A 26,573-nucleotide genomic window follows, 5' to 3' on the forward strand; every position below is an offset into this window, starting at 1 on the left:
CACCCTGTCTGGTGAACAGCACCGCAGACGTCCTTGTGAAAGCATGTCCGCCCCTGTGTGGTAAGGTGAGCAGCCTCAGGGTCAGGGAGCAGCTGGATTATCATAAGCCAACTTGCCTACCCAGACTCTGGGCCACATGGGTGCTCCAGGACTGGACAGATGCCCAATTCTGGCCAGAGAGCCAGGCTCAGAATGTTTCTTCCACTGTTAGGAGGAAGAAAGACACTTTTTCTGCCCCCACTGGATAAGAATCTAAACGGGGAAGACGTTTGAAGCTACTGCAATCATCTCGCAACCTCAAGGAGAGACTGTCTGCGAGAGAATCAGTTCCCATCAATATCATCTGGCCTCCTGGGACAAGTCATCCCTCAGGCAAGATGCACCCGGGGCCTTTGAATCTTAGGAGCCGATACCTCTCTTTGAGTTCGATTTCCTGCCATCTGCACATAACTGATAAAGCGTCCGGCTATGACTCTTTCCCTAGGCTTGTCATCCGTTATCAAGACCAGGACCACAGCTGTTGAATTCTCCGGGGAACTCTATGGCTAGCCCACTCACCTATTGGAAAAACTATTTTTTAAGTTATCAGACGCCTGCTACTGTTTCTAATCTGCTGTCTTTGCCTTTATCCTCTGACCAGGCCAGAGGGAATATTGGTGGTGCGCATGGACAGGTTACTTTGTCTCCCTGCACCTCAATGTCTTCATCAGCAAAGCGATGTCAACGCTGACTTTTGCCGAGTACCTGCTGCGTACCAGGCACTATACGGTTCTGCTAACATAGCAGCTGGAGATAGCTGTTAGCATTGCAAAGAGGTGCGTGAGCCTTCGGGATTAGGCCAGTAACCCCAGGCCACAGAGCCAGGAGGTGGGGGGACACCATTCACACCCAGAAAACGTGTGACCAGAAGAAGCCCTCCATCCTCCAAAGGGACACAACCTAGCTCACAAGGTCACGGCGAGGCTTCGAGAAGAAGCTGAGCTCAGGATGGAGCGCGTAGAAAGCACCTGCTAAATGGTGGCTCTCCCTGTGACTGCTGTGGCCGTCCCTGAGGGAGGAGGGGCACTGGGGCTTCTGACTGTCCTCAGACACAGACGCCCTTCTGCGCGGTCAAGTGCAGCGCAGTGGGCAGACCGTGCTGGCCGAGCCAGCCCGGCTGAGCCCGCGGGCTCACCCCCATTCCGACGGCTGCTCCTTCAAGCCCAGAAGCCCAGGAGTGAAGTCAGGGGTGAGTCTGGACGGTGCGCTCGCCATGGCCGGCCAGGGAGAGCTGTTTGGACCAGCGAGCGCACACAGCCAGGCAGCCTTCAGCCAGCAGCCCTGGCCAGTGTTTGTGAGCCCAGCAAAGCCGAGGACAGGCTTCGCCACTCCGGCAGATGAGGCAGGACGAACGGTCTGTCTCAAACGAGGCCCGCGGGACCCTGGGCCAGATCCGTTCTGAAAGCCCGGATGCTGTTTCTCTCAGCCTTCCAACAATACTGTCCGCTTTTCCAATCAGGCGCTATTATAAAGTCATTTTCTCAGTACACATCCCTGGCTGTGGATTAGAGAGGTCAGCAGAACCTCTCCTTAACCATGATCAGAAGTTGAACTTGAAAGGGCTTGTTTTCTCTTTAATTCTAATAAGAAGCTATCAATTATACAAGTCCGAAGTTTAAAATGGGCTGTTTTAAAAATGTTATGCTCGGGGACTTCCGGTCAAGACAGCGGGTAGGTAAACGCGGTATCCGTCCTCCCACAACCACATCAAAGTTACAACTAAACTACAGAACAACCATCATACAGAATCACCTGGAATCAAGCTGAATGGAAGTCCTACGACTACGGAATTAAAGCAGCAGCCACATCCAGACTGGTAGGAGGGGCGGAGGGGACAGGCTGATCCCACACCCATGTGTGGCGGATAAAAATCAGGAGGACACCTCTGCTGGGAAGGTCCTCCCTGAGGACTGAGGGGTCCCCGTCCCACACCAGGTGCCCTGCTCAGGGTTCCAGTGCCAGGAAGAGAGTCCCCATCACTTCTGGCTGGAAAAACCAGCGGGAACTGAGGCTCAGGGAGGCTGAGGCGGCTGGAGCCCCAGGCAGCTCCTTAAAGGGCCCATGCACGGACTTATCGGACTCGCTCCCTCTGAGCTTGGAGGGGAGGCAGCTCCAGGGGCGCCAGAGACTTACAGGGGAGAACTGAGCTGTTTGGCACTGGAGCGAGGGCTGGAGAGGGGACTTTCTCCGGGACAAACGTGCTGTCAGAGGCCTTTGTTCCTTTGCTGAGCCCTTCCCTGGGGCAGCAGACAGTCTCCATACCTGGGACTCCAGCAACCTGGCTCACACTGGTAGCCCCGCCTTGCTGACTCCCTGAGGCCCCGCCCCACCCAACTTTCAGGCCCACCCAAGCTGTTGCCAGTTGCTTAACCATAGGATTGGCCTGTCTTGGATCCTGCTTCAGGTTTTTCCTAAATTCTTTCAAACAAGCAGCATCTGGTCTCAGCTAGCCCCATACCTCTCGTTAAGTAATACACAGAAACAAACACAGGGAGGCAGCCAAAATGAGGAGACAAAGAAACAGGTCCCCAATGAAAGAACAGAACAAAACCCCAAGAAAAGAACTAAGCGAAATGGAGATAAGCAACCTAACAGATGCTGAGTTCAAAATACTGCTTATCAGGATGCTCAATGAACTTAGTGAGAACCTCAGTGAACTTAGGGAGGGTCTCAAGAGCATAAAAAAGGGCCAGTCAGAAATGATGGATACACAGTCAGAAATGAAGGAGGCATTAACTGAAATAAAGAATAATTTACACAGATTCAATAGTACAGTACGTAAATCCAAGAAGCAAACCATCAATTTGGAATATAAGGAAGCAAAAAAATGCCCAATCAGAACAGCAAAAAGAAAAAAGAATCCAAAAAAATGAGGATAGTGTAAGGAGCCTCTGGGACAACCTCAAGCGTGCCAACATTCGCATCTTGGGGGTGCCAGAAGGAGAAGAGAGAGAACAAAAAAATGAAAACCTGTTTGAAACAATAATGGCAAAAAATTTCCCTAACTTGGTGAAGGAAACAGACATACAAGTCCAGGAAGCACAGAGAGTCCCAAACAAGAGGAACCCCAAGAGGCCCACACCAAGACACATCATCATCAAAATGCAAAAGGTTCAAGACAAAGAGAGAATCTTAAAAGCAGCAAGAGAAAGGCAGCTAGTTACCTACAAGGGAGTTCCCATTAGGCTGTCAGCTGACTTCTCAAAAGAAACTTTGCAGGCCAGAAGGGAGTGGCAAGAAATATTCAGAGTGATGAAAAGCAAGAACCTACAACCAAGATTACTCTATCCTGCAAAGCTGTCATTTAGAATCGATGGCCATATAAAGAGTTTCCCAGACAAGAAAAAGTTAAAGGAGTTCATCACCACCAAACTGTTATTATATGAAATGATGAAGGGTCTTTTTGAAGAAAAAGATAAACTATATGAACAAACAAAACGGCAATGAATACATATCTATCGACAATGGAATCTACAAACAAAATGAACAGGTAGAACAGAAACATTCTCATAGATACAGAGAACATTTTGTTGGTTGCCAGTTGGGAAGGGGGTTGGGGGAATGGGTGAAAAAGGTGAAGGGATTAAGAAGTACAAATTCATTGCTAGACTGACAAACTTCAAAGGGAAAGGGGTTGGGGGGTGGGAAGAAATAAACCAAAGAACTTATATGCATAACCAATGGACACAGACAATAGTGTGGGAAAAGGCGAGAGGGGGGCGGGAGTGGGGAGGAGGGGGTCATTGGGGGAAAAATGTGGAACATCTGTAATACATTCTACATTCAACAATAAAGATTTTTTTAAAAAAGAAAAGGCAAATGACAAAAAAAAAAAAAATGTTACGCTGGTTCATGTACATACATTTTAAGATTCAGTGTAAAATGTGACTGTTGCCCAGCCAGTGTGGCTCAGTGGTTGAGCATCAACCCATGCACCAAGAGGTCACTGGTTCAATTCCCAGTCGGGGCACATGCCCAGGTTGTGGGCCAAATCCCCAGTGGGGGCATGCAGGAGGCGGCCAATCCGTGTTCTCTCTTATCGCTGTTCCTATCTCTCTGTCCTTCTCACTTCCTCTCTCTCTCTAAAATCAATAAAGAAAAAAAAATTTTAATAAAATGTGACTGTTAACTATTGAGCATTTGTGGGTAGAGAAACAGCCCTTTCCACAGCCAGCCTACTTCACCAAGAAAGGGAGAAAAGAACCTATAACAAAGAAAAAGAAAGAGCTTGGTTTCTTATAGCAGCATTGTTTCCAGGAAATTTTGTGCAAATGAACAGAAAAAAATGCAAATAAAAGAAAATGTAAGTGAGCTTTACGAAGTGCCCACCCCCGTGCCCAGAAGGCCCCGGGGATAGTTCTGTCTCAGATTCACTGGACGGCTTGGACTGGATTGGAGTTCCTTCTGCAGCGGTGGAGGTGGGTCAGGGTGAGCTGGTGCACAGTCTGTCCTGGAGCGAAATTGCTCTCTGTCATCAAAGCCGTGTCTTTACCAGCAGGGGTTTGCGACTTGCAGAGTCCCACTGGAGAAAGTGGAGAGGGAGGCGAGGAGAACCTTCTGGCCAACAATGAATGTTCCCACCACCACCTCGCTTTAAACCCTGTCATCTGTTCTTGCTCAGTACACGTGGAAGACAAGTGAGATGCCGCACTGGAGGTGAAGTGCTCCCCGAAATGCTGGAGACCCTCTCTAGCTTCAAAGTCGTCAAGGGTTTCCCATCACATATGGAAATATAACAAACTCCTTCCCACAGACTCCCAGCACACTCATCCCTGGACCTTGTCCATCTGCACTGTGTTCATCCTGCCTGGAATACGCCTCCTCGGGTGTCCGTGCGGCTGCACACCCTTCCTTCAGGTTACTGCGTAAAAGTATACACGGTGCGAGAATTATGCATGATACCAGTGGGTACTGGAAACATCGGGGGGAACACTGTAAAGTATATGATTGTCTAATCCCTATGCTGTACACGTGAAACAAATACAAAATATTGCAAGTAAACTGTAATTGAAAAAGATTTTAAATGTCAAAGAGAAGTATATGAGGGAAAAAACGCGGCACACACACGTAATGTATATGTAAACATGTCTGTATATGTACATATGCAATGTTGACATTTGCCTGAGATACAGCTGAAAACTACGTAAATAACTGTAACATTGACTGTCTGTTTGGATCGTATTAGATGGCTGTGGGCAGAGGAAGGAGAGCATTTTTGCTGTGTACCCTTTTTAACTTTTATTTCTTGAACTTTGAGTCAGGTAAATCCCTACAAAAATTTTTTAATCAAAAAGCACAAAATCATTACAGTAATATAAAACTACTGGTTGAGTGACTGCATTTATCATTCATACATTTTGCAGCTGATCTGGATTCATCAGCTGTCTGTCAGCATCCAGGAGCTCAGTAAAAAGGTGGCGGACAAATCAATGTGTGGAATTCATCAACACACAAATGAGTGTAAGTGCATGAAATGTTTGAAACCACAGGAATGATTAGGTCACAGGCATCATGATTGGTAACCAGGTCGCTACTGCTAATGTGGTTCTGACAGTGCTACGCAGACACCACTAAGCCCGCCGGCCAACCGCCTGGACAGAGCACGCGCCCTCTGCGTGATGCGCCCAGCTCCGCGGTCGGTGCGCCAGCTTCACCCACAGAGTACAGTTAACAAAGGGGAGAAGCCATGGAACCCAACGCACTGCTGGGTTTACAGAGGGTCCAAATCACGGAAGTCACAAAACACTGCATATATCTCCGTGCTAAGGGCTGAAATACACGCTGAGGACTGTAGGTAGAGCTTTGTTTTATTACTTAGTCTGGGATCTGAAACCCAACTCTACAAGCGGTGAACGGATGGATAGTGGCCACGCAAACGACCCAGCTTCGTCTGTGACGTGCGGACAGGTGTCTCACCTGCAACACCGGTCTCTGTCACACAGACCTTGCTGACCGTGGAGGAATTTGTGGCCCTTGGGGAAATGCATTCAAGAAGTATATCAAGGGTCATAAAAGTATTCAAACCTTCTGGCATAATAATCACATCCATTGTAAGGGAGCGATCCAAAACACTGCCCACGTTATTTGTGATTAGAAACAGTTTCATTGTGTTGACCAAGTAAATCTACCTGCTCAGTGGAGTATCACTGACATCAAAAGTATGGTCTGAAAGAGTCTGTAACCATTGGTGGAAATGTTCACAATGTAACACAGTACAGTTTAAGACACGGGATATGACATTGTAAATATGTAATCATTGCAATCACATGAAATTTTAGATAGGTAAGAACGACCATGGACTCCCAAAGGAGTTCCAAGTCTCCTCAGTCCTTTACCATTTCTGTGATTCTGGATAACTTCTAACTTCTTAGCCTGAAATGTTGAGGCTCCTTACAACTGAAAAAGCTAATCACATATAACTTGGGAACTTTACATGGCCTATAATAAGTCTTACTCTGTAACTAATGAGTAAATGCTATCCCAAGAGTTAAATGAAGAATGAATGAAATATGCCCACGTTTGATTCCAGATGCACCTCACTTGACCATTTGACCTCGGACAAGTCCTATCACTACTCTAATCCTTACTTTCTTCATCTGTAATACGGGCTCGCTGGTGGGAACTACTTTCCCTCTGTGTGTATGCAGTGCTTTGCCTAATGGTAACAGCTATTAAATACCCTACTATTATTAGTCCAGACTCAGTTTACAGATTCACAGAGCCCAGAATAATTTCTGTCTCTGCTTCTCTATGACCGCATCTGCATTACAACCAACCACAGTGGCATGGTCACCAGCTGGCTTTAGTCTTCCACAGAAAGACCCTTATTTGGCTGAAGTGCTGGAACTGGTAAAAGACTAGTATTGGCAGACAAATCTTTATAAAACCAGCTTAAAGAGGCAGGACCCTCTCTCTCCCTGCTTTATATAATTACCCAAAATAAAATACATCGGTTGCACAATGTATCCAGTTCACCAGGACTAGGACACAAGTATTCAGTAGGATTGTGCTACGTCAGGGCCAACACCAGCACTTGCAAAGTGACAGGGAAAAGCAGCAATGAGCAGGTCATCAAGGTCAACTGCAATTCCAAATCCGCTTGATTGCTCAGAAATCTGGCCCGACTTCCTTCTGCCATTTGCTCAGTCTGCCCATGTCTCTCGTTGCTGAAACTGCCGTGTTTAAATATTTGAGCCTAGCCCAGCTGGTGTGGCTCAGTGGTCGAGTGGCGACCCACGGACCAGGAGGTCGCCAGTTCGATTCCCTGTCAGGGCACATGCCCAGGTGTCGGGCTCCATCCCCAGTAGGGGGCATGCAGGAGGCGCCCGATCGATGTTTCTCTCACATGGATGTTTCTATCACGCTCTCCCTCTCCCTTCATCACTCTCTAAAAAATCAATAAAAACATATATTTTTTAAAAATCTAAACTTTGATATGTATTTTGAATAACCAAAGAAATATTAAGCTTCCCTACCCCCTCATTTGGGAGGTGGTTTTTTTCCCCCTTTCTAGAACAAAATGAAACCGTCAACACTCTTGCATTGAAACAGCCGAAGCTGCATTTCTCAGACACGCGGGGGAAGGGTACGCGGGGGAAGGGTACACGGGGGAAGGGCGCCCGAGCCACAGCTCCAGAGCAGAAGACCGCAGGCGGCGGCTCCGCGCGGAATGGTGGGGCCCTACCAGCCAGCACCTGCCTTCTCCCAGTCGCTTTGTAAACTCCGACAGTCCCAGCGTCCTTGTTAATATCACTAGAAAAGTAAGTTCCTACGGAGAAGAGAGAAATAAGCGGCTCATCAAACATCTTCAAGTCTTTTCTCAGAAAACAAAGCAGCAGGTGCAGGTGCAAGCCAGCCTCCGGCACGTCTTCCCGCGGGGATGCTGGGTTCCCTGCGGCCCCATCCATTCCACACATATTTTTTTAAATAAAATAAAAATAAATCAATCAATATTTGAGCCCATAAACCCAAACCCCATCTTTGTCTCCCGACACACTGGAGCCGGAGCTGCGGCTTCTCAGAGAAAGTGAACATGGTTTGTGAAGAGACCGTTTCATCCTCTAGTTTACGACAGTGGGGGACACAGCTGACACCCTGAGCTATCGGTGTTCTTCATCCAACAGCGTCAGTAATGGTCACAGTAGGAAACTGCTCCACCCTGATTGTGAGGAGGCCCCACAGCATGTTTGAGACAGCTGAGCACTGGGCCAGGTGCACAGAGCCACGGCCGGGCTACCTCTCCCACACCGGGGACTGTCGTGGACATACGAACGAGTGAGTTTACACGTGAAGAGTGGGACCTGTGGCTCTCCTAGGCACCAGCAGATACCTACGGGAAGAGATCGGCAACGTCACTGGACCATGTTTTTCAGGACAACACGATGTATGAGTATATGCCCTGATCATACAGAAAATGGATTATAAATATATATATATATATTTGGTAATTTTTTTTCTTTATTGATTTTAGAGAGAAAGGAAGGGAGAGGGAGAGAGAGATGGAAACATTGCTGAAAGAGAACATCGATTGGCCGCCTCCTGCATACCCTCCACTGGGGATGGGCCCACAACCTGGGCATGTGCCCTGACCAGGAATCAAACTGGCAACCTCTTGATGCATGGGCCAATACTCAACCACTGAGCCACACTGGCCAGGCTCAATATACTTTATTTGATTGATTGATTGATTGATTGATTGATTTTTCAGATAAAGCGGGAGGCAGAGAAGAGGGAAGAGAGAGAGAAAAACATCAATGTGTGAGAGACACATGGAGTGGTTGCCACCCACATGACCCCAACCGGAGCGGGGACAAACTGCAACCGAGGTACGTGCCCTTAGCGAGAACCAAATCCGGGACTCTCTGGTGTGCAGGCTGATGCTCTAATTGCTGAGCCAAACCGGCCAGGGCCATATGTTTTAAATAAAATGAACTCATGAGAAAGTCTTATCTCCCAAATGCTGTTCTTTGTCTCTGGCCAATGAGGGTCATATATTGTTTCACAAAATGTACACATGTTCATTGTAAACTAAATGAACAGACAGATAAATACCAGAGCATCAAGAAAGCAATGACCCCGTCCCTCATCCTACCGTCACCCACCCCACTTCCTGGAAGGAAGCCGTTCCTTTACAACAGTTACTACCTGAACCCTCCTTGTTTCTGTTTCCCGTGCCCGTGCAGAAACACACCCATGCACCCGTTTCTCTTGATGTCACTTGCTTGGCACACTTCACAATCCATCGGGGCCATTTCGGGATGGTACGGCCGGGGCACACCGAAAGGTTTCCCGTCCACCGGGGGCGGTTTTTCACCTCACACAGATTGTAACATCTTTCCTCCTTCCACTCCTCCCTTTTCATTTTTTCAGTTGATTTCTAGAGACAGAGACTGAGAGAGAGAGATAGCGATGTGTTGCCCCACTTATTTCTGCACTCACTGGTTGATTCTTGTATGTGCCCTGACCGCGGATCGAACCTGCAACCTTGGTGTTTCTGGACAATGCGCTAACCAACTGAGCTACCCAGCCAGGGCCTAAACTGATTCTTTAATTGGCAACACCTGTAGCCTCGGTCATCCGACACTTTGGTTCATGATGTCTGCTCACTGATTAATCCAGGGTCACTGTGCTCCTGGCGGAGTTCTAGGCTGAAGAATCCAGGTGAACAAGAAGCAGCCAGGGGCCCCGACTGCAGACGTCACCTAGAGACTTCGAAAGACACTGTCAAGTACTTTACTTCATCTTCACAACATCCAATGAGACAGGACCCATGATTACGGACACCCACGTAACCGAGAAAACACAGGAGGAGAGGAAGGTGACACGGCCACGGGTCAACGGTGTAGAGATGTCTGCTACGTCTCCTAGACCTGTATGCTCTTCGTCACCAGGATGCAAATTTTCCAGCTGAAAAACATACTTTCTAAGGGGCTAGGGCCTTCGAGAAGTCGTGAAATCTCTCTTGGCCTCAGTGTCCCCATCAGTAACATACAGGGACCAGACAGATTAATAGTCACTCTCTAAGTACTCTTAGTCTTTCTTTATTCTGGTTTCAAAATCTGAAAGGGTGTTTTTCTTTTTATATGTTGGCCCTTAAATTTAAGTTAATCTTCACGGGCATGCCTCTCGAGGTCGAAGGACAGTAAGAAATATTTTTAATAATCCTTATAGTCTCCTCATTAGTCGTTTCTCCAACGTATATGCCAATTCTCTGCTCAGCCGGCATCTTTGGAAGATAAGATGAAAAATAGCTCACTTCTAACTCCATATGCCTAATGCCCATCTCAAATCACAATTACAAATTCGCTGGAATGAGCGACCTTCACTTGCGGAAGCTGACCCCCTATTTGAATTAATATTAGAATAATTAGTCTAACAAAAGGATTTTTTCCCATCTTTGACATATTCAACTTCATCTCTCTCTGAAAAATACGCTTCGAAGTTAAACACCCGTAAAACGTCCAATCTCCCCTGCAACCACTTGACCCAGTGTCCACCTCCCTCCAGTGGATTTAACCTGAGAAATCCATGTGTGTGACAAAGAACTTTTCAGTCCCATATGTAAAACTGTCAATCACATGAAAGGGGAGTCCAGCAGTCCAGGGAAATGTACTTCTTTCTAAGTCTTTCATCATTCTTGAAACATCTGCCAATCAGTACACCTTCCGTAACTCCGTTTACTTTACAAAAGTTCCCCCGAAATCTGCGGTTGCCCACCGAGGTGGACAGTTCTGGGGGGAAAACAGTGTTCCTCTCCGTGAGTGGCCTGCCCGATGGCCCGATGCCCTGTCCAGGATTCAGGTGGAAGCAACCCCACAGACAGAACACCTTCCTTCGCTCTGGCTACAACGAGCTACACCAGAACCCTCCGATGGCGGGTGTGACCAGGTGCTCGCGGAAAAGAACTGTGATCAGGGCTCTCCAGCCAAAAACAGCTAAGGGAGCATCACGCAAATCATGCCTCCTGTCTACTTGGAGAACAACACAGTGGTCACTGATAACTACCACGTGCAAGTTCAACAGAATGAAGCAGTTGAGGTATTTTCCTAATTCATTCAGGAGGTGGATCTATGGAGGACACTGGAGTGTTTGAACGACAGATGGTAAATGAAATAAGCCACCGCACTTTCGTTTTATGAAAATTAAACGACAGAACCATTTCGGCTTTGAGAACACTGGGTAAAATGCAGGGCCAACAAACACCTCAAGCAAAAAAAAAACCCAAAAACCTCTCCTGCAAAAGGCTAACGCTGCCGATTTGCAGTTACAAATCGGGTTGTTGCGAGTTGAGTTTCCCAGAAAGTCGTTTCCAAGGAGGAGGTCTGCGTTCGCGAGTTTGGTGGGGAGATGGGGTGGCAATACCTAGGATGGTGTCCGGGGACAGGTCAGCTGGGTGCACTCTCAGCAGTGCCTTCCGAAGGCCCCCACTTCTAGGCAGGAACTTGGATGCCTGAAGAGTTGTGCCAAACTGGGGGAGTCACTGAGAGAGGCTGTGCCCCAGAGTGGGGCTTGGCTTCCAGCCAGGAAGCTTCCTTCGGCAGCAGCAGGGGGCTCAGCTGCAAGAGGTCAGTCCACCCACTCCCTGCACTCCAGCTGGGGGTGGGTGCTGCAGCTGGGGGTGGGTGCAGCAGTTGGGGGTGGGTGCAGCAGCTGGGGATGGGTGCAGCAGCTGGGGGTGGGTGCAGCAGCTGGGGATGGGTGCTGCAGCTGGGGGTGGATGCAGCAGCTGGGGGTGGGTGCTGCAGCTGGGGGTGGGTGCAGCAGCTGGGGGTGGGTGCTGCAGCTGGAGGTGGATGCAGCAGCTGGGGGTGGGTGCAGCAGCTGGGGGTGGGTGCTGCAGCTGGGGGTGAGTGCAGCAGCTGGGGGTGGGTGCTGCAGCTGGGGGTGGGTGCAGCAGCTGGGGGTGGGTGCTGCAGCTGGAGGTGGATGCAGCAGCTGGGGGTGGGTGCTGCAGCTGGGGGTGGGTGCAGCAGCTGGGGGTGGGTGCTGCAGCTGGGGGTGGGTGCAGCAGCTGGGGGTGGGTGCTGCAGCTGGGGGTGGGTGCAGCAGCTGGGGAGGGATGCTGCAGCTGGGGGTGGGTGCTGCAGCTGGGGAGGGATGCTGCAGCTGGGGGTGGGTGCTGCAGCTGGGGTGGGTGCTGCAGCTGGGGAGGGATGCTGCAGCTTGGGGTGGGTGCTGCAGCTGGGGATGGGTGCTGCAGCTGGGGATGGGTGCTGCAGCTGGGGAGGGATGCTGCAGCTGGGGATGGGTGCTGCAGCTGGGGGTGGGTGCTGCAGCTGGGGGTGAGTGCTGCAGCTGGGGTGGGTGCTGCAGCTGGGGGTGAGTGCTCCAGCTGGGGATGGGTGCTGCAGCTGGGGAGGGATGCTGCAGCTGGGGATGGGTGCTGCAGCTGGGGGTGGGTGCTGCAGCTGGGGGTGAGTGCTGCAGCTGGGGGTGGGTGCTGCAGCTGGGGGTGAGTGCTCCAGCTGGGGATGGGTGCTGCAGCTGGGGAGGGATGCTGCAGCTGGGGATGGGTGCTGCATCTGGGGATGGGTGCTGCAGCTGGGAAGGGATGCTGCAGCTGGGGATGGGTGCTGCAGCTGGGGATGGGTGCTGCAGCTGGGGATGGGTGCTGCAGCTGGGGATGAGTGCTGCAGCTGGGGAGGGATGCTGCAGCTGGGGATGGGTGCTGCAGCTGGGGTGGGTGCTGCAGCTGGGGAGGGATGCTGCAGCTGGGGAGGGATGCTGCAGCTGGGGATGGGTGCTGCAGCTGGGGATGGGTGCTGCAGCTGGGGGTGGATGCTGCAGCTGGGGATGGGTGCTGCAGCTGGGGAGGGATGCTGCAGCTGGGGTGGGTGCTGCAGCTGGAAGAGCAGACAGAGCTCTGGAGGCCGCCATGCCCACCCCCCAGGTCTGTCCAATCCCAGTCCGCCTCCCCACAGCGAGGCAATGGATGCTGAAAGGTCCAGCCCAATGGGAAAGGTTAGATAACCCGATGATCACGGTGACAGAGTTAGGGTCCTGCTAAGGTACCAACTGTAATGTTGAAGGGAACTGGGTGAAGCCTGGACTGTGTTCCCCTCCTCTCCCAGGTCTACTTGATCAATGAGGCACCGAAGGAAAGCTAAGAGCTACTTGAACTCCCACTATGCAGGAGACACAGGCAGCAAGATACAAGCAACCAGAGCCCTTGTGGGGTTCACAGACCGGCGAGGGCACAATCATCCAAAGCTGAGCCTCGAAAATCATATCAGCGGGAACAGCCATGAGTGTTCGGAAGAAATACAGGGCAGCCTGTCCAGCTCTTTCCAATGATGGAAACAGTTACACTGCCGCCGCCCCAGATGGTGGCTACTAATGACATAGGGCCAGTGTGATGGGGGAATGGCATTGTTTTCATTTTCATTAATTTCGATGTAAAGGTGCGATGTGGCAAGTGGTTTCTCCCACGGTGTGCGGGGGTGGCAGGGGTCGGGAAAGCATCTCCAAGACCAGGGCAGCCCAGCTGGGATTTGCTGGAGCAGAGGAAGCAGGGGAAGAGGAAGGACGTGGAAAGGCAGCGACGAGGGAAAGAGCCGGCTCACTGGAGGCCTGAGCAGCGGTTATGGGTACAGTGACCGGGCCTGCTCTGGGGGTCATCGGTTCGAACCAGGGAGCGGGTGCTATGAGACGTGGTAGGGTCTGGATCACAGAGAACCCTGAGGACATTGCAGAATATTCTGTGGAAGGGGAGGCATTAGAGAGTTCTAAATGAGAGGGAGGATAGGATTCGGATTGAGTGTCTTAGGGGATCAATTAGCCATAAAGAGCATCGGTTTGGAAGAAGGGGACTGAGCCAAGGGTCAGAGGTAGAAGACCATCCCGAAAGGTCTCACACACGGGCACATGTATGCACACACAGGCACATGTATGCACACACAGGCACATGTATGCACACACACACAGAGTTACACATGCCCAGGTTAAGCGTGGCAGGAACAGGTCTCCCGAGCCCTGTCTGGGGTGGGCACCCCTGGGAACCCCTCGGAAGCACTGAGAAGACATCAGCCCCGCAAACGTCCACGACCCTGCGTGAGCCTCCTTCTCAGGGCTTCTCTCAGAAACGGCGTCACGTACGCATAACTGTGTCCCAGGGGTGCTCCTAAGTCACTGGTCACTTAGCGAAAATGAGAAGTTCCCTGAAAAATGTCCATTTCCGGCCACACTCATGAAAGACATTGGGGAACAACAAATGGGTGAACGCCGAGCATTGACCCCTAGAAATGTTTGGAAAGTGCTCCAACATTAGTTCAAAAAAAAGGGACAGTGTATGCAACAATATCAAATAACATGAGCCCCTGCGTGCAAAACAAAGTATACTCACACAACACAGGCACTTTTATGTATACTTCTGCACAAACATCTCCACACAAGAATGCGCTGGAATGGCTAAGCCTGGGAAGAAAGTCAAGTCTGAGGTGGGAAGAAAATTTCCTCTTCGTTGCTTCCTTTTCTGTTTCTTTGTTTTGTTTTGTTTTTTGCAGGCACATGTAATGCAAAAAGCTTGTTAGAAAGAATTGGTGTGTAGCCCGGCCGGTGTGGCTCAGTGGTTGATCATCGACCCTGCACCAGGAGGTCACTGGTTCGATTCCCGGTCAGGACACATGCCCAGGTTGTGGGCCAGATCCCCAGTGGGGGGCCTGCAGGAGGCAGCCAATCGATGTTCTCTTTCAGCAATGTTTCCATCTCTCTCTCCCTCGCCCTTCCTCTCTCTCTAAAAATCAATAAAGAAAAAAATAATCAAATCAAATAAAAAAAGAACGTGTGTGACTTGTCTGTGTGGCCACGTTTTATTAGGTAGAGTGGACCTTTTTCCTTTTCTGTTTCTTTTTTCCCCCGGAAATTCAATTCTGCCTTCTGAAATCCACAGTAACAGATGGAAAAAGCTACCCGTCTGGTTTGGGGCCTGACACAAGTCACAGCACCCGAGCGGAATCCAAAGCTTCCCTGCCGCTCCCCACTCAGGAGGCCAGCGGAGGGCGCAGAGGAGACAGCCTGGGCCCAGAGGGGCTGCTCTGCGCGCCCGGCATGCTCCGGACACCCCCATCACAGCTCGCCGTGGCCAGGGGGAGGAGGGAGGCAGACAGCTCTATCTGCATCTGCCCCCTGGCAGCTCAGGTGTGCGCAGTGTGGGGACATTTCTGGTCACATGGCCAGCAGCAGGGCCCGGGGCCCGTCTAGCCCTCCTCATCCCTGCCAGGTTTCTCTTGTCCACATTTCTGGCCCAGTCCGAGGACAGCAGTTGGGATCAAATAGAAGGGCTACCAGTAGACATCACACAGAGGAATGCCACAAAACTCTTGAAATACCTCGGGGTTCCTGCATATGCACACACATGATATGCGAGAGTTAGTGCCTGGCCGCACCTCTAATATGCAGAATGTTATCTCGGGTTTCATTCATTTACTTAAATGCGTATTGAGCACCTACTATGGGCCGAGGTGCTATTTAGCCACGGAGAATTCAGCTGGGAACAACAATAACAAAATACAGAAACAGAAAAAGACATGACCCTCTGGATGCTCAGAGGCGGGTAGAAAAAAATTAGAAATGAAGAATTAAAACAACCTTACAGTTGCGAGGGATGACTCTGAATAACAAAAAGGGTGGTGAGGGAGGCCACCTGTAACAGGAGGGTCCGACCCCCGCCTGGGTGGGTGACCACAGCTAGCTGAGATAAGAGCCAGCCCCCGGGGGCGGCACCGATGAGAGAGTCCAGCACAAAGGACTGGACCGCAAAAGACCAGGAAGGAGCTGGAGCTGCTGATGCTTAGAGAGGAAGGAAAAGCAAGGCTCGAGACTCGTCATTAAGCAAAGTCTTGCGGTTCTTAACATCTTGGAACAACATTAGAGGAATATTCAGAATTGCATCTAGCAGTGGAAAGATTGTATCCCCCCTGTGCCTAAAGCTGTGCCTTACCTGAAGCATCTCACAGGCTGGCCTAGCTGATAAAAATATTGGCTGAGCTACATTAGTCAATATGTATTTATTTGATCAATATATATATGTATTTTACCTAATATATGTTGATAAAATTTTCAATATTATAATTTTATTTTTAGAATAAAAATAACAGTCCTGGCCAGTTTGGCTCAGCAGTTAGAGCATCTGCCTGTGGTCCAAAGAGTCGTGGATTAGATTCTGGTCAAGGGCACATACCTCGGTTGCAGTTTGGTCCCCAGCCCTGGTCAAGGTTGTGCGGGAGACAGGCAGTCGATGTGTCTCTCTCACTCGATGTCTCTCTCTCTCTCTCTCTCTCTCTCTCTCTCTCTCTCTCCCCCCCTACCTCCCTCCTTCCCTCCCACTCTATCTGAAGATAAATGGAAAAATTTCCTCAGGTGGGAATTTTTAAAAAAGAAAAAAAGAATAAAATAACAAGCAGTCACAGTTAACATGATTTATCATATCTTCTAGGCCAAAGATTTCTATAGAACATTTCCCAGAAAGGTGTTTTTTTTTTTTTTAAGTAAATAACCTTTTGGGTGTTTCTAAATCCTTACTTAATAACTACTTTCTAAGTTGAGTAAATATCACTCTCAAAAGAAAAAAAGACTGCAAACTGAAAAGATTCTAATTATAAAATTGCCAAGAACTCAGTGTCACGCTTGAGAAAAATCTATACACAAGGGGTCCATTTCTGCTTGATGAGATTACAAGACTTTTAAAAAGCTCTCTGAGCCCTGGCCGGTTTGGCTCAGCGGTTAGAGTGTCGGCCTGCGGTCCAGAGAGACCCGGGTTCGGTTCCCGCTAAGGGCACGTACCTCGGTTGCAGTTTGTCCCCGGCCCTGGTTGGTGGTGCAGGTGGCAGCCACTTGATGTGTCGATGTTTCTCTCTCTCCCTCCCACTCTATCTGAACAAAAAATAGAAACCTCGGGTAAGGAAGGAAGGAATGAATGAATGAATGAATGAATGAATGAATGAATAGATAAATAAATAAATAAAAAGCTCTCTGAGCACAGTTGCAAGACGAATGGAAGTGGGATTGTCCAGAGGGGCCAGGGAACACCCCTACCCGTGAACAGCTTTGGGCCCGAGTCCCACCTCTGGGAATTCATTCACCAGCGTGCTCACCCACTGGGTAAGATGAGGAGTGGTCTGTGGAACCATTTGCAACAGAAAGGGGGAAAAAGATTTATACAAATTCCACAAAAGAGGTGCAGCTTGAATTTTCAAATTCAGGTCCTGCTACGTGCCAGCTGCATGACTCAGACAGAAACTCAGTAACCCCCTTCAGGATCTGTAAAATGGGTATAAAAATACTGCATGCACATGTTTAGTGATTTTAAAAAAAGGAAAGAAGAATGAATAAGTAAGCAAATAACTATTTGATATCAGACATAACCACACTCTGGAATCCTATCTTCTCAATGAAAAGCGTGATAGGTTGGTAAATAAGAAAATCACAGGACAGAAGAGTATGTGATAAATTTTATGCACATCCATCCACACAGGCACCCACACACAAAACTTCTGGTACACAGACTATTCTGGAAGAAACTGTTCACAGCGGTTGCTTCTGGGGAAGGACGCTGGGTGATACCAATGGACAAAGATAAAGGAAATCTTACCATCCAATGCGTACACCTTGAGCCTTCCGATTTGGTACCCAGGGCATGTATTACCTGTTCCCACAAACATCAAATGTAATTGTAAGGAGGTCAGTCCAACCCTGCAGTATGAATGGCTGTAACTCCTGATACTGACTTTGCAGATCACATACCAACAGGAATCATATAGCAACGAGAAATTCTAGAACATTCTGCCAATCAAGAATAGAATCTACAACAGAATCAGCTGGAACCTAAGCACAAGTTTTCTGTTTGTCTTCTGACATTGGAGTCTCCCATGCTACAATCCTGCCCTGCAGTAAAATCATCCATCCATTCAATCGGCAACTATTGAGCATGTCTGTGGGTTGAAAACAGGGGGTGCATGGCCAAGGTCCCTGGTCTCATAGAGTTTCCAATCCTGGTGGGAGGAAACATAACCCCCCCAAAAAAAGAAATTAAGAAGAACCATATCTGGTACAAAAATAAGAAAAGCAATCTTACAAAGTCCTATGCATATTATATCAGAACAGTGTTCCAGAGGGAGGTAAGGGGGTCAGGGAAGGTCATTGTGAGGCAGGAAGTAAAAGGCTCAAATCTGGACCAACAGGAAGCCTCCAGCCAGCAGAGAATCAGAGAGAAGACGGATTCAAAGGACTGAGACCTCTTCAGCGGCCAACCCTCCAGAGAGATGTTCTTTTCCAACCTCACTTCACGCCCCATTTTGCATCTGAATTAATAGATGTTGGAGACCAGACTCGTTTCATAACATCTAGGTTTGGGGCCACTGTAGGTGAATTACAATCCAGCCTCAAAAGTGGTTCTCTTCAAAGGAGCCAAAATATCTGCATGTTGGCAGAAAGAAACCTAGAAACCTGAAGAAACTGTTCCTAAGAAGAGTCAGTTTTGGTAGGGGATTCGCAGAGGGATGATTTCTTAAAGGTTTTCCAAATAAATTTCTTTTATTGAGTGAATGTGGGGCATTAAGATAATAAAATGCATTTTAAGAATTTAATTGCTTTCCTAAACAGTGAAACTTACCTTAAGCAAAAGCAGTATTTTAATTTAAATTAGTCCATTCATAAGACAGGCTAATTTCTCTTTCTATTAACCACTAAAGTATTCATGAAGGGAATACTAGATGAATGAAGGGAAGAGAAGATGAAGGTTTTGGCAGATGTCAGAGAAGTTTGTGGTTTTGGGGAGTGAGAAATGACTAACACCTATCATGGTATCAGATTGAAGTTAACCTTAGAGGATGGTATTGAATACATGGGATATTTTTTCTGAAGACCCATATGTCTGAAAAAGATTAATATTATATATATATATTCCTTTATTGATTTTAGAGAGAGAGGAAGGGAGAAGGAGAGAGAGATAGAAACATCAATGAGAGAGAACATCGATTGGCCGCCTCCTGCATGCCCCCCACTGGGAATCGGGCCTACAACCTGGGCATGTGCCCTGACCGGGAATTGAACTGGCGACCTCTCGGTGCATGGGTCAACACTCAACCACTGAGCCAGAACATATATTTTTTTAAACACCTCTTGAAAATCAACAATTAAAAAACAAACAACGCAATAGGAAATGGGCACAAAACATGAACAGGCATTTTACAAAAATGTAAATACAGGCAGCAAATCAGCCCAGGAAGACATGCTCAACATCACTACCCCTGAGGGAAATGCCAATTAAAACCGCTATGAGATATCCGTGCACACACATCAGAATGTCTAAAATAAAGAATAGTGACCACACCAAAAACTGGCGACGACATCAAATTCCTGCAAGGACGCAGAGAAACCGGATTCACATTGCTGGTGTGACTGGGAAAACAGTTTCCACTGTGGAAAACAGTTTGGCAGTTTCTTAAAAAAACAAACGAAGCAAACTACCAATATAACCGACCAACTGCTCTCCTGGGCATTTTCCTGGAGGTGTTACCGACCAAAGGGTAGGTTCTCATCTTTTCCCGGAGAGAAATCACAGGCAGACTATAGTTAGAACAAAGGAGGTTTATTATGCTTTAGCGGGAAGAGACCGAACCTTGGTGCGTCGAGGGAGCACACAGGGAACGTGGGCATGGCTCCCGAGCTTTTGCCAAGGCTGCCTTTATACAGTGTGGGTACGTCCTGGTTCCTGCTTCATCTTCGGGGTCCCTCTCTAGGCCAGCTGTCACCAGCAGGCACAAGCGTCGCAGGGCTGCATGCTCCAACATACTCTGCATGTCTCATTAGCCTTTTAAATCTCCATCCAGGAGTGTGTTTTTAACTATTATAATGAGCAAAGGTCACCAAAAGGACAGTCTTAAGAACTGCCACAAAAGCACAATTTTAGGGACTTTCCCTTAACCTGATTGTATCATTTCTAAGGTCGAAAGCATTCTTAGCCCTGTGATTCAGTGGAAGAGGTGGGGACAATATGCACCTATTTGGCTCTGTGCTCGGACCCGGGCCCCTGTCGCTTTCTTGCAGGTGACCTCCTGCAGAGATATGAACACTTACGTTCACTCAGAAACCCACACATGATATTTATAATAGCTTTACCCATCACAGCCCCAAACTGGAAACCACCCCAAATGTCTTTCAACAGATGAAAGGCTAGACAAATATGGTATATCCATACAGTGGAATACTACTTAGCAATGAAAACGGAATCGACCATTGGTGCCATAACTCCAGAGGGGGGGAAAGAACACCAAGCCTCAAAGGTTACATACTATATGGTTCCATTTATAAATATTCTTGAAATGATAAAATTGTGGAAACGGAAAACAGATTAGTGGTTGCCAAGGACGTAGGGCTGTGGAAAGAGAAAGGACCCTGTGGCAACGGAATGTTCTGTATCCGACTGTAGCAACATTAGCATCCTGGTTGTGACACTGTGCTACAGATTTGAACAATGTTACCATTGCGGGAAACTGGGTCAAGGGCATGGGCTCTCTCTCTGTGTTGTCTCCTACAACTGCATGGGAACCTACCATTTTCTAAAAATAAAATAAACACTTTAAGAAATGAGACAGTGATTCTTAGCCTTTTGGAAGGTCGAGAGGGTGGGCAGTTAAAAAGACCAGGCCAGGGAGGTCCAGATTTCTGGAAGAATCTAATAGAAACTATGAAGCATCACCTGAGAAAACTTCCCTGCGTCCCCTCCCTGGAGCCCGAGGACTCCATTGAGGAACACGACCCACACACAGTTGTATTCCCTGGGATCCGGGCATGGACAGAGGCTTAGAACACTAGTGAAATAAAGACAGTCCCCGCCTGCTCTGCAAAATTCAGCTCCCTGATCCTCATCCAAAATGTAGCCATCTGCATTCTAGAAAGGAGCTATTTTGACTCCGACGCCCACATATTTCTGTGGCATTTCTAAACTCACAATTTCGTATTGAAATTCTCCAAAACAGGGGCTGGCAGGAGGGAGGCATCAGCATCTCATCCCGGCTTAGAATCTCCAAAGCTTTGTTTCCACCCAACTGGAATCAAATTCCTAGAGTAAGAAAATGAAATGTGCCTTTCCTCCTTCCACGAACACGGGCCAGGGAGACGTCTGCGGATACCCTTCACTTGACTCTTCGCCCTGTAACTGAGACGAATCCACCCCAAACTATAGCGAACAATACAAGTCCCAACCAGGCTGCTAACTCCTTGAGGATGTTGGCTGTGCCCGTTTTGTGTGAGGCAGCTTATCCTGGGCTTAACGCTAGTAGGCACTCAATAAGTAGTTGATGAATGATAAAATGAAAGCAAATAGGTCCCAAATGTAAACTAAATTCTTAAAATACCAAAGATAATGATTCCCCGACAAAAGCTACCAAAAACTGTTTAAAAACAAATATTTCGCCCTGGCCAGTTTGAGTCAGCGGTTAGAGCGTCGGCCCACGGACCAGTGAGTCACCAGTTCAATTCTGGTCAAGGGCACGTACCTTGGTTGTGGTTTGTCCCAGGCCCTGGTCAGATCCTGCGGGAGGCAACCAGTCCATGTGCCTCTCTCCCGTTGGTGTTTCTTCCTCCCTCCCTCCCTCCCTCTCTATCTGAAGCTAAATGGAAAAATATCCTCGGGGGAAGATAAACAAAATCAATAAATAAAACGATGTGCAAATTGTCTGATCCACCACTCATCCAAGGATGTATTTTTAGGGCCTTTCATGGATTAGCCAAATAATTGTAGACAGCTGCTCCCCTTCCCACCCCACAGCCCCCCAAATAGTAACAGGGACATTCCTGAGCAAATACTGTACCAGGGCACCGCCCGAGACCTCCATGAGCCAACGGAGAATACGCTGGAGAATGAAGATGTGAAGATGGTGAGACTTTTGAGCTCGAGGAGTTGAATTTCATTAAGCTTGTCTACGTTTCAAGAAAAAAAGTCAATACCTATTGGATTATTTGATCACTTCAACTATCTAGGATCTCAATTAAAGATGAGCACTTATCCTCCTCCCATTTGAATGGGGATGGTCTTAGAATGTTTCCTGTCCCATTTTTTTTTAAAAAAAGGACTTAAACCTATACAAAAAGCTGCATCTAATGAGAATGTCTCCAGCTGCATAAATGTTAATGCCTTTGGACGCCTGAAAATATGAACATAACGAGATCAATAGTCCCTCTCTCCGTCCACTGGCTCTAACTCCCTTTGATTATACTAAAGAAATAATACGCTCAGAATCAATGCAGTACACGGCCACTGCGCTTGCACAGGTGTATCTGATTTAACGCCCCCAACATGATGCTCACTGCATAGATCTGAAAACTGCGGCCACGAAAGGCCAGGGCTCATGGAGCTAATGAGTCGCAGAAGCAGAATCCGCTCTCTTCTCTTTCTCCCAGTCTGAGGGAACGTTTCTTGGCACGGCAGCTGCTTACCATGAAATGTTGTTTTCTTGTTTAATTATAAACACCCCTCCCCCCACCAAAACATGGTTCCAATCCACAGACACTTGTCTGGATGCCATTAATAAAACCACGGTGTCAGACTAGTTCCTAAAGAGGCTGATGAACTGCGGTCACCCACTCGCTCTGGAAGGCAATGCCCAGTTCCACGGGCGCTGAGGGGGTGCCCTCTCGGCACGTGTACCTGTTGCAGGCTGCCTGCAGCCCAGAGGAAAACCATCACCCGTCTCGCTCTGGACAGAGCTTCTCTGTGCTGTGTCCCTGGAGCGTTGCTCACCGACGCTTGCAGCCTCCATTCAAAACTCTAGTTTGCACTGTTTTCTGACAACTGTGTACTCAGCCTCCTTGGTTTATGTAAATAAATTACATCATGAGAACACTTTTTAAAAATTAACTGGAAAAAAAAAACACCAATGTTAACAAAGAAAACCAGATTTCTTTGATTACAGTTTTGACCTTTTCTCTCTATGAGCCATAACCATCCTTCAACAGATGCTCTAAAATCGATGTGTTAACACGACGGAATGGATAAATCCTGAGAAAGTATACTGCTCACTGGCAGCCAAAATACTGTAAAATATACAGTGAATGCAAACTATAGTTCCTTTCCTACTGCTCCAAATATCTGTCCATAAACATTGGCGCACGCATAGGACTATACTGTGTCAGTCGTACTAATATAGAAAAATAATCTCAATTACCATAAGCTAGAAAGTTACGGTAACTAGTCTTGCAAATAAATCACCGTGTGTCACAATTTGGCATACATTCCGATCCCTATGAATAATTCACATTTTGCACATTAATAATGCATGTCCTCTTTCTATTGGAATGCTCCCTAATATGAAATGGAAGTCTCCTAACAATTTCCTCAATTGACATGATGGAGTAAGTATAAAATTAGAATGGCGGTTTTTTTTCAATGCTGCCTTTTCTATTGTAACACTCTGGCTCGCCCAGAAGGTCATCAAGAATGCAGATTTCCTAGTATTTCTTGCTCTTTGCATGACAGTCACTTGGTCAGGTACCCTAACAACAGTTGCTCCTGCAGAGGAGAATATTTGCATAGCAAACACAGAAATCAAGGAAACTTGGGCAGGGCTGATAGGAATTGATTAGTTCTGCAACATTTCTCCCTAATTATCTAGTCACAATAACGCAGGACATAATTGCTAAAACAGGGTGACAAGCAGAGAAATCGAGAGAGAAAGGAAGGAGGAGGTAGGCAGAGGAGGTGGAGAGAGAGAGGGAGAGAGAGAAGGAGGGAGGGACCCAAACAAACCAGGCAAGAGTTTTTCATAATCACAGATGTTTCCCATCCCCAGGTTTTCCTTCCAAGCTGTTTACCACGGTAAAATTTCCTTTCAATTTTCAGTAAAATTATCTGGCACAGAAAGAATGTCCAAAGACCAAATAAGAGGAAGGTGCCCACGACATATATTTATAGAGAAAGGCATCACTACAACTCTCTTCCCAGGGGGGCCGTTCCACATCACGGGGGACATTAATTATGATTTCAGACGTTACTAAAGTAAACTTTCCTCCCCCGCCTCTCCCGAAGGCAATAAACATGGGCAGCACCACCACCTGACCCCGGGCACAGAGACATGAGGCCGTGTGAAATGCGAAGAAAAACCCTTCCAGGGTGCTCCCCCTCCCTCAAGAATTCCGTTACTGTCTGAGAAGCAGACCGAGTTCTCTCTGACATCCCATCAACGAAGAGAAAAGGGGGAGGAGAAGGAGTTTTGAGAGAGGAGCCATCACTGGGCCGCCATCTGTACCCTCGGATTCATTCATTCTTTCCTTTCCCACCAATGTAGGGAACCCTGCTCTGTGCCAGGGAGTAGGTCCACCAGCAGACACCCACCACCCAGGCTAAGGATGGGGGGAAATTCACACTGGGACATCTACCCCAAGCCGGCCTGGCCAGCGGCCACCCACGCCGCCTTTGCCAACACCTGGGACAGAGGTGGGTCACTGTCCAGGACCCGGAGTCCAAAGAGACCTTTCCCTCGGCAGGGGTCTCCCTGGGGTCAGAGGGTCGCTGACCTTGCTCACACCGAGGGCGTCTGCCCTGTTTCTCTGCCCGTGACCCACCCCCTGGAAAGTTAAGTTGGCAGCGAGCAGGGAGAGGGGCACCGCGGGCATCCGGCAGGCTGGGCGCCCGCCGGGTCCTCAGCTCCGACTCCCATAGCTACGGAGAAATATTTATTTCGAGTCGACGGGCTCCAGTGGCTACTGAAGCCGAGCACGCGGCCACCAGCAGACAGCCAAGTCATCGAGAGATAAAGATAGGTCCGTGACACACGAGACCGCCTGACAGCGGCAGCGCGAGGTGTGGACTCGGGGGGCGAGAGCCGCGCGTTCGCCGGGCGCGGGCCGGGCACCTCCTTCCTGCCTCCGGGGATGCTGGCTCCGGAGAAAGACAGATGAACCGGGGGAAAGGGACTGCTACTCACCCCGAGGCGTCTGCTCCGGATCCTCACGTACCCCTGCTTCACTATGTCATTAAAATTGGAAGCCATCCCGGACAGCCGGTGACCCCGCACCCGCGCGCGCGCACCCCGGTGGCTTCGGGGAGGGCGGAGGGCAGGGTCGGCGGAGGCGTGGGGGCGGGGGCAAAGTTGGAGAGGGGAGGCTGCCCGGCTGCGGCTCCGCGTGGCTCTAGAAGGCGCACATCACTTGTCCCCCCAACGCTGAAAGTGGGCGGCCGGCTTGCAGCCACTTTGGGGGAGCGCGGAGCGGGGCGGCGGGGCGAGGTGGAGCGCCCGCGTCAGCTGACTCATCGGCCAGCCCGCCAGGAGGAGGAGCGGCGGCTGCTCGGGGATCCAGCCCAGCCTCCTGGCGGCCAGGAGGAGGAGGCGGTGGAGGAGGTAGAGGAGGAGGAAGACGGTGGGGGTCGAAGAGGAGGAGCCGCGCGGGTCCCTGCGCTCGGCACTGGCCACCCGCAGGCCGACACACTTGAAAGCGCCCTCCCGGCCCCGCCCACCTGGCCAGGCCCGAGTCCCTCCAGCGACCGCTCCCCTCCTCCCGGAAGACCCCCGCCCGCCCCCGCCCGCGGAGACTAAGCCGGCTCTCTTCGCTCCGTGGCTTATTTTAGGAAGAGAGGAAATTTCACTTTTCCCAGCCCCTGCCTACCCGCCTCTCCCTTCAGCTCCATCTCTTGCCTGAGAAGGGCCTATTGTTACCGCCGGTGTGTGTATCTGGGGAGGGGGTGTTGCCATGGTTTGCCTTGACCTTGGGTACCAGGGCAGGGATATTGCTGGGGCTTTGCTCTCCTGCTCTCCTCGCATCCTGGCCCCAGCCCTTGGTGGTAACATTTGCCACATTTTTATTGTTTGAGCCTGTCTTTCCCACCCGATTATAAGTTTCCCAGGGGCTAAGACTCGGTTTGACCGGTAGCCCCAAGGGCTGGTCCAGAGCAGGTGCTCAATAAATCCTTAGCACACCGTTCTAAGCCCTTTACACTCCCTGCACCTTTGGAGGTACCCCCCCCCATATTTACCCCCTGGAGAGCCTGGCAACAGCCTCCTCTCATCACCTGGATGAGTTACCCCCTAGAAGAAACGTAAAGGGGAGCCCGATTTGGCATCACCTGACTACTCACTTCCTGAAGCAGCTGGAGTTGATAACTGCTGACATTTACGGGACACCAGGGTGCTGGACAGGGTGCTAATCCTGATAAAATGATGAGGTAGATCTAGTAGCCACGTTGTATGGAAACTTGAAGCTCAGAAGAATGAAAAGACTTGCTCCAGGTCCCAGAGGGCTAGGGTCGAAAGTCCAGCTAGTCAACACTGTCCCATACCCCTTCGAAAGAGCAGACATCATGGGGGAAGGACAGTACTAGTTGGTGTCCAGGGAACATCTTTCTCCTCATTTAGACCATCCACAAAGGCAAATACAGCATCGGGAATCTGACTCCCAGCCAGTGTGGGAGCGTCGACCCCTGCACCAAGAGATCACCTGATCGATTCCCAGTCAGGGCACATGCCCAGGTGGTGGGCCTGATCCCCGGTGGGGGGCATGCAGGAGGCGGCCAATTGGTGTTCTTTCTCATCAATGTTTCCATC

General features: G+C 49.2%; 1 protein-coding gene across 1 annotated transcript in view; it reads right to left on the reverse strand.

Moving 5' to 3' along the window:
* DOK5 (docking protein 5) overlaps positions 1-25,361 on the reverse strand; it is a 126,916-nt gene extending 101,555 nt beyond the window's left edge. The window contains exon 1 of the mRNA XM_036245092.1: positions 24,960-25,361. Within this exon, the coding sequence (XP_036100985.1) occupies positions 24,960-25,025 (66 nt within the window). The 5' untranslated portion in view covers positions 25,026-25,361. The remainder of the gene's footprint in view (positions 1-24,959) is intronic.
* Between the last annotated feature and the right edge of the window lie 1,212 nt (positions 25,362-26,573).

This window comes from Molossus molossus, unplaced genomic scaffold, assembly GCF_014108415.1.
Source record: "Molossus molossus isolate mMolMol1 unplaced genomic scaffold, mMolMol1.p scaffold_m16_p_6, whole genome shotgun sequence".
In the NCBI taxonomy this organism is placed as follows: domain Eukaryota; kingdom Metazoa; phylum Chordata; class Mammalia; order Chiroptera; family Molossidae; genus Molossus; species Molossus molossus.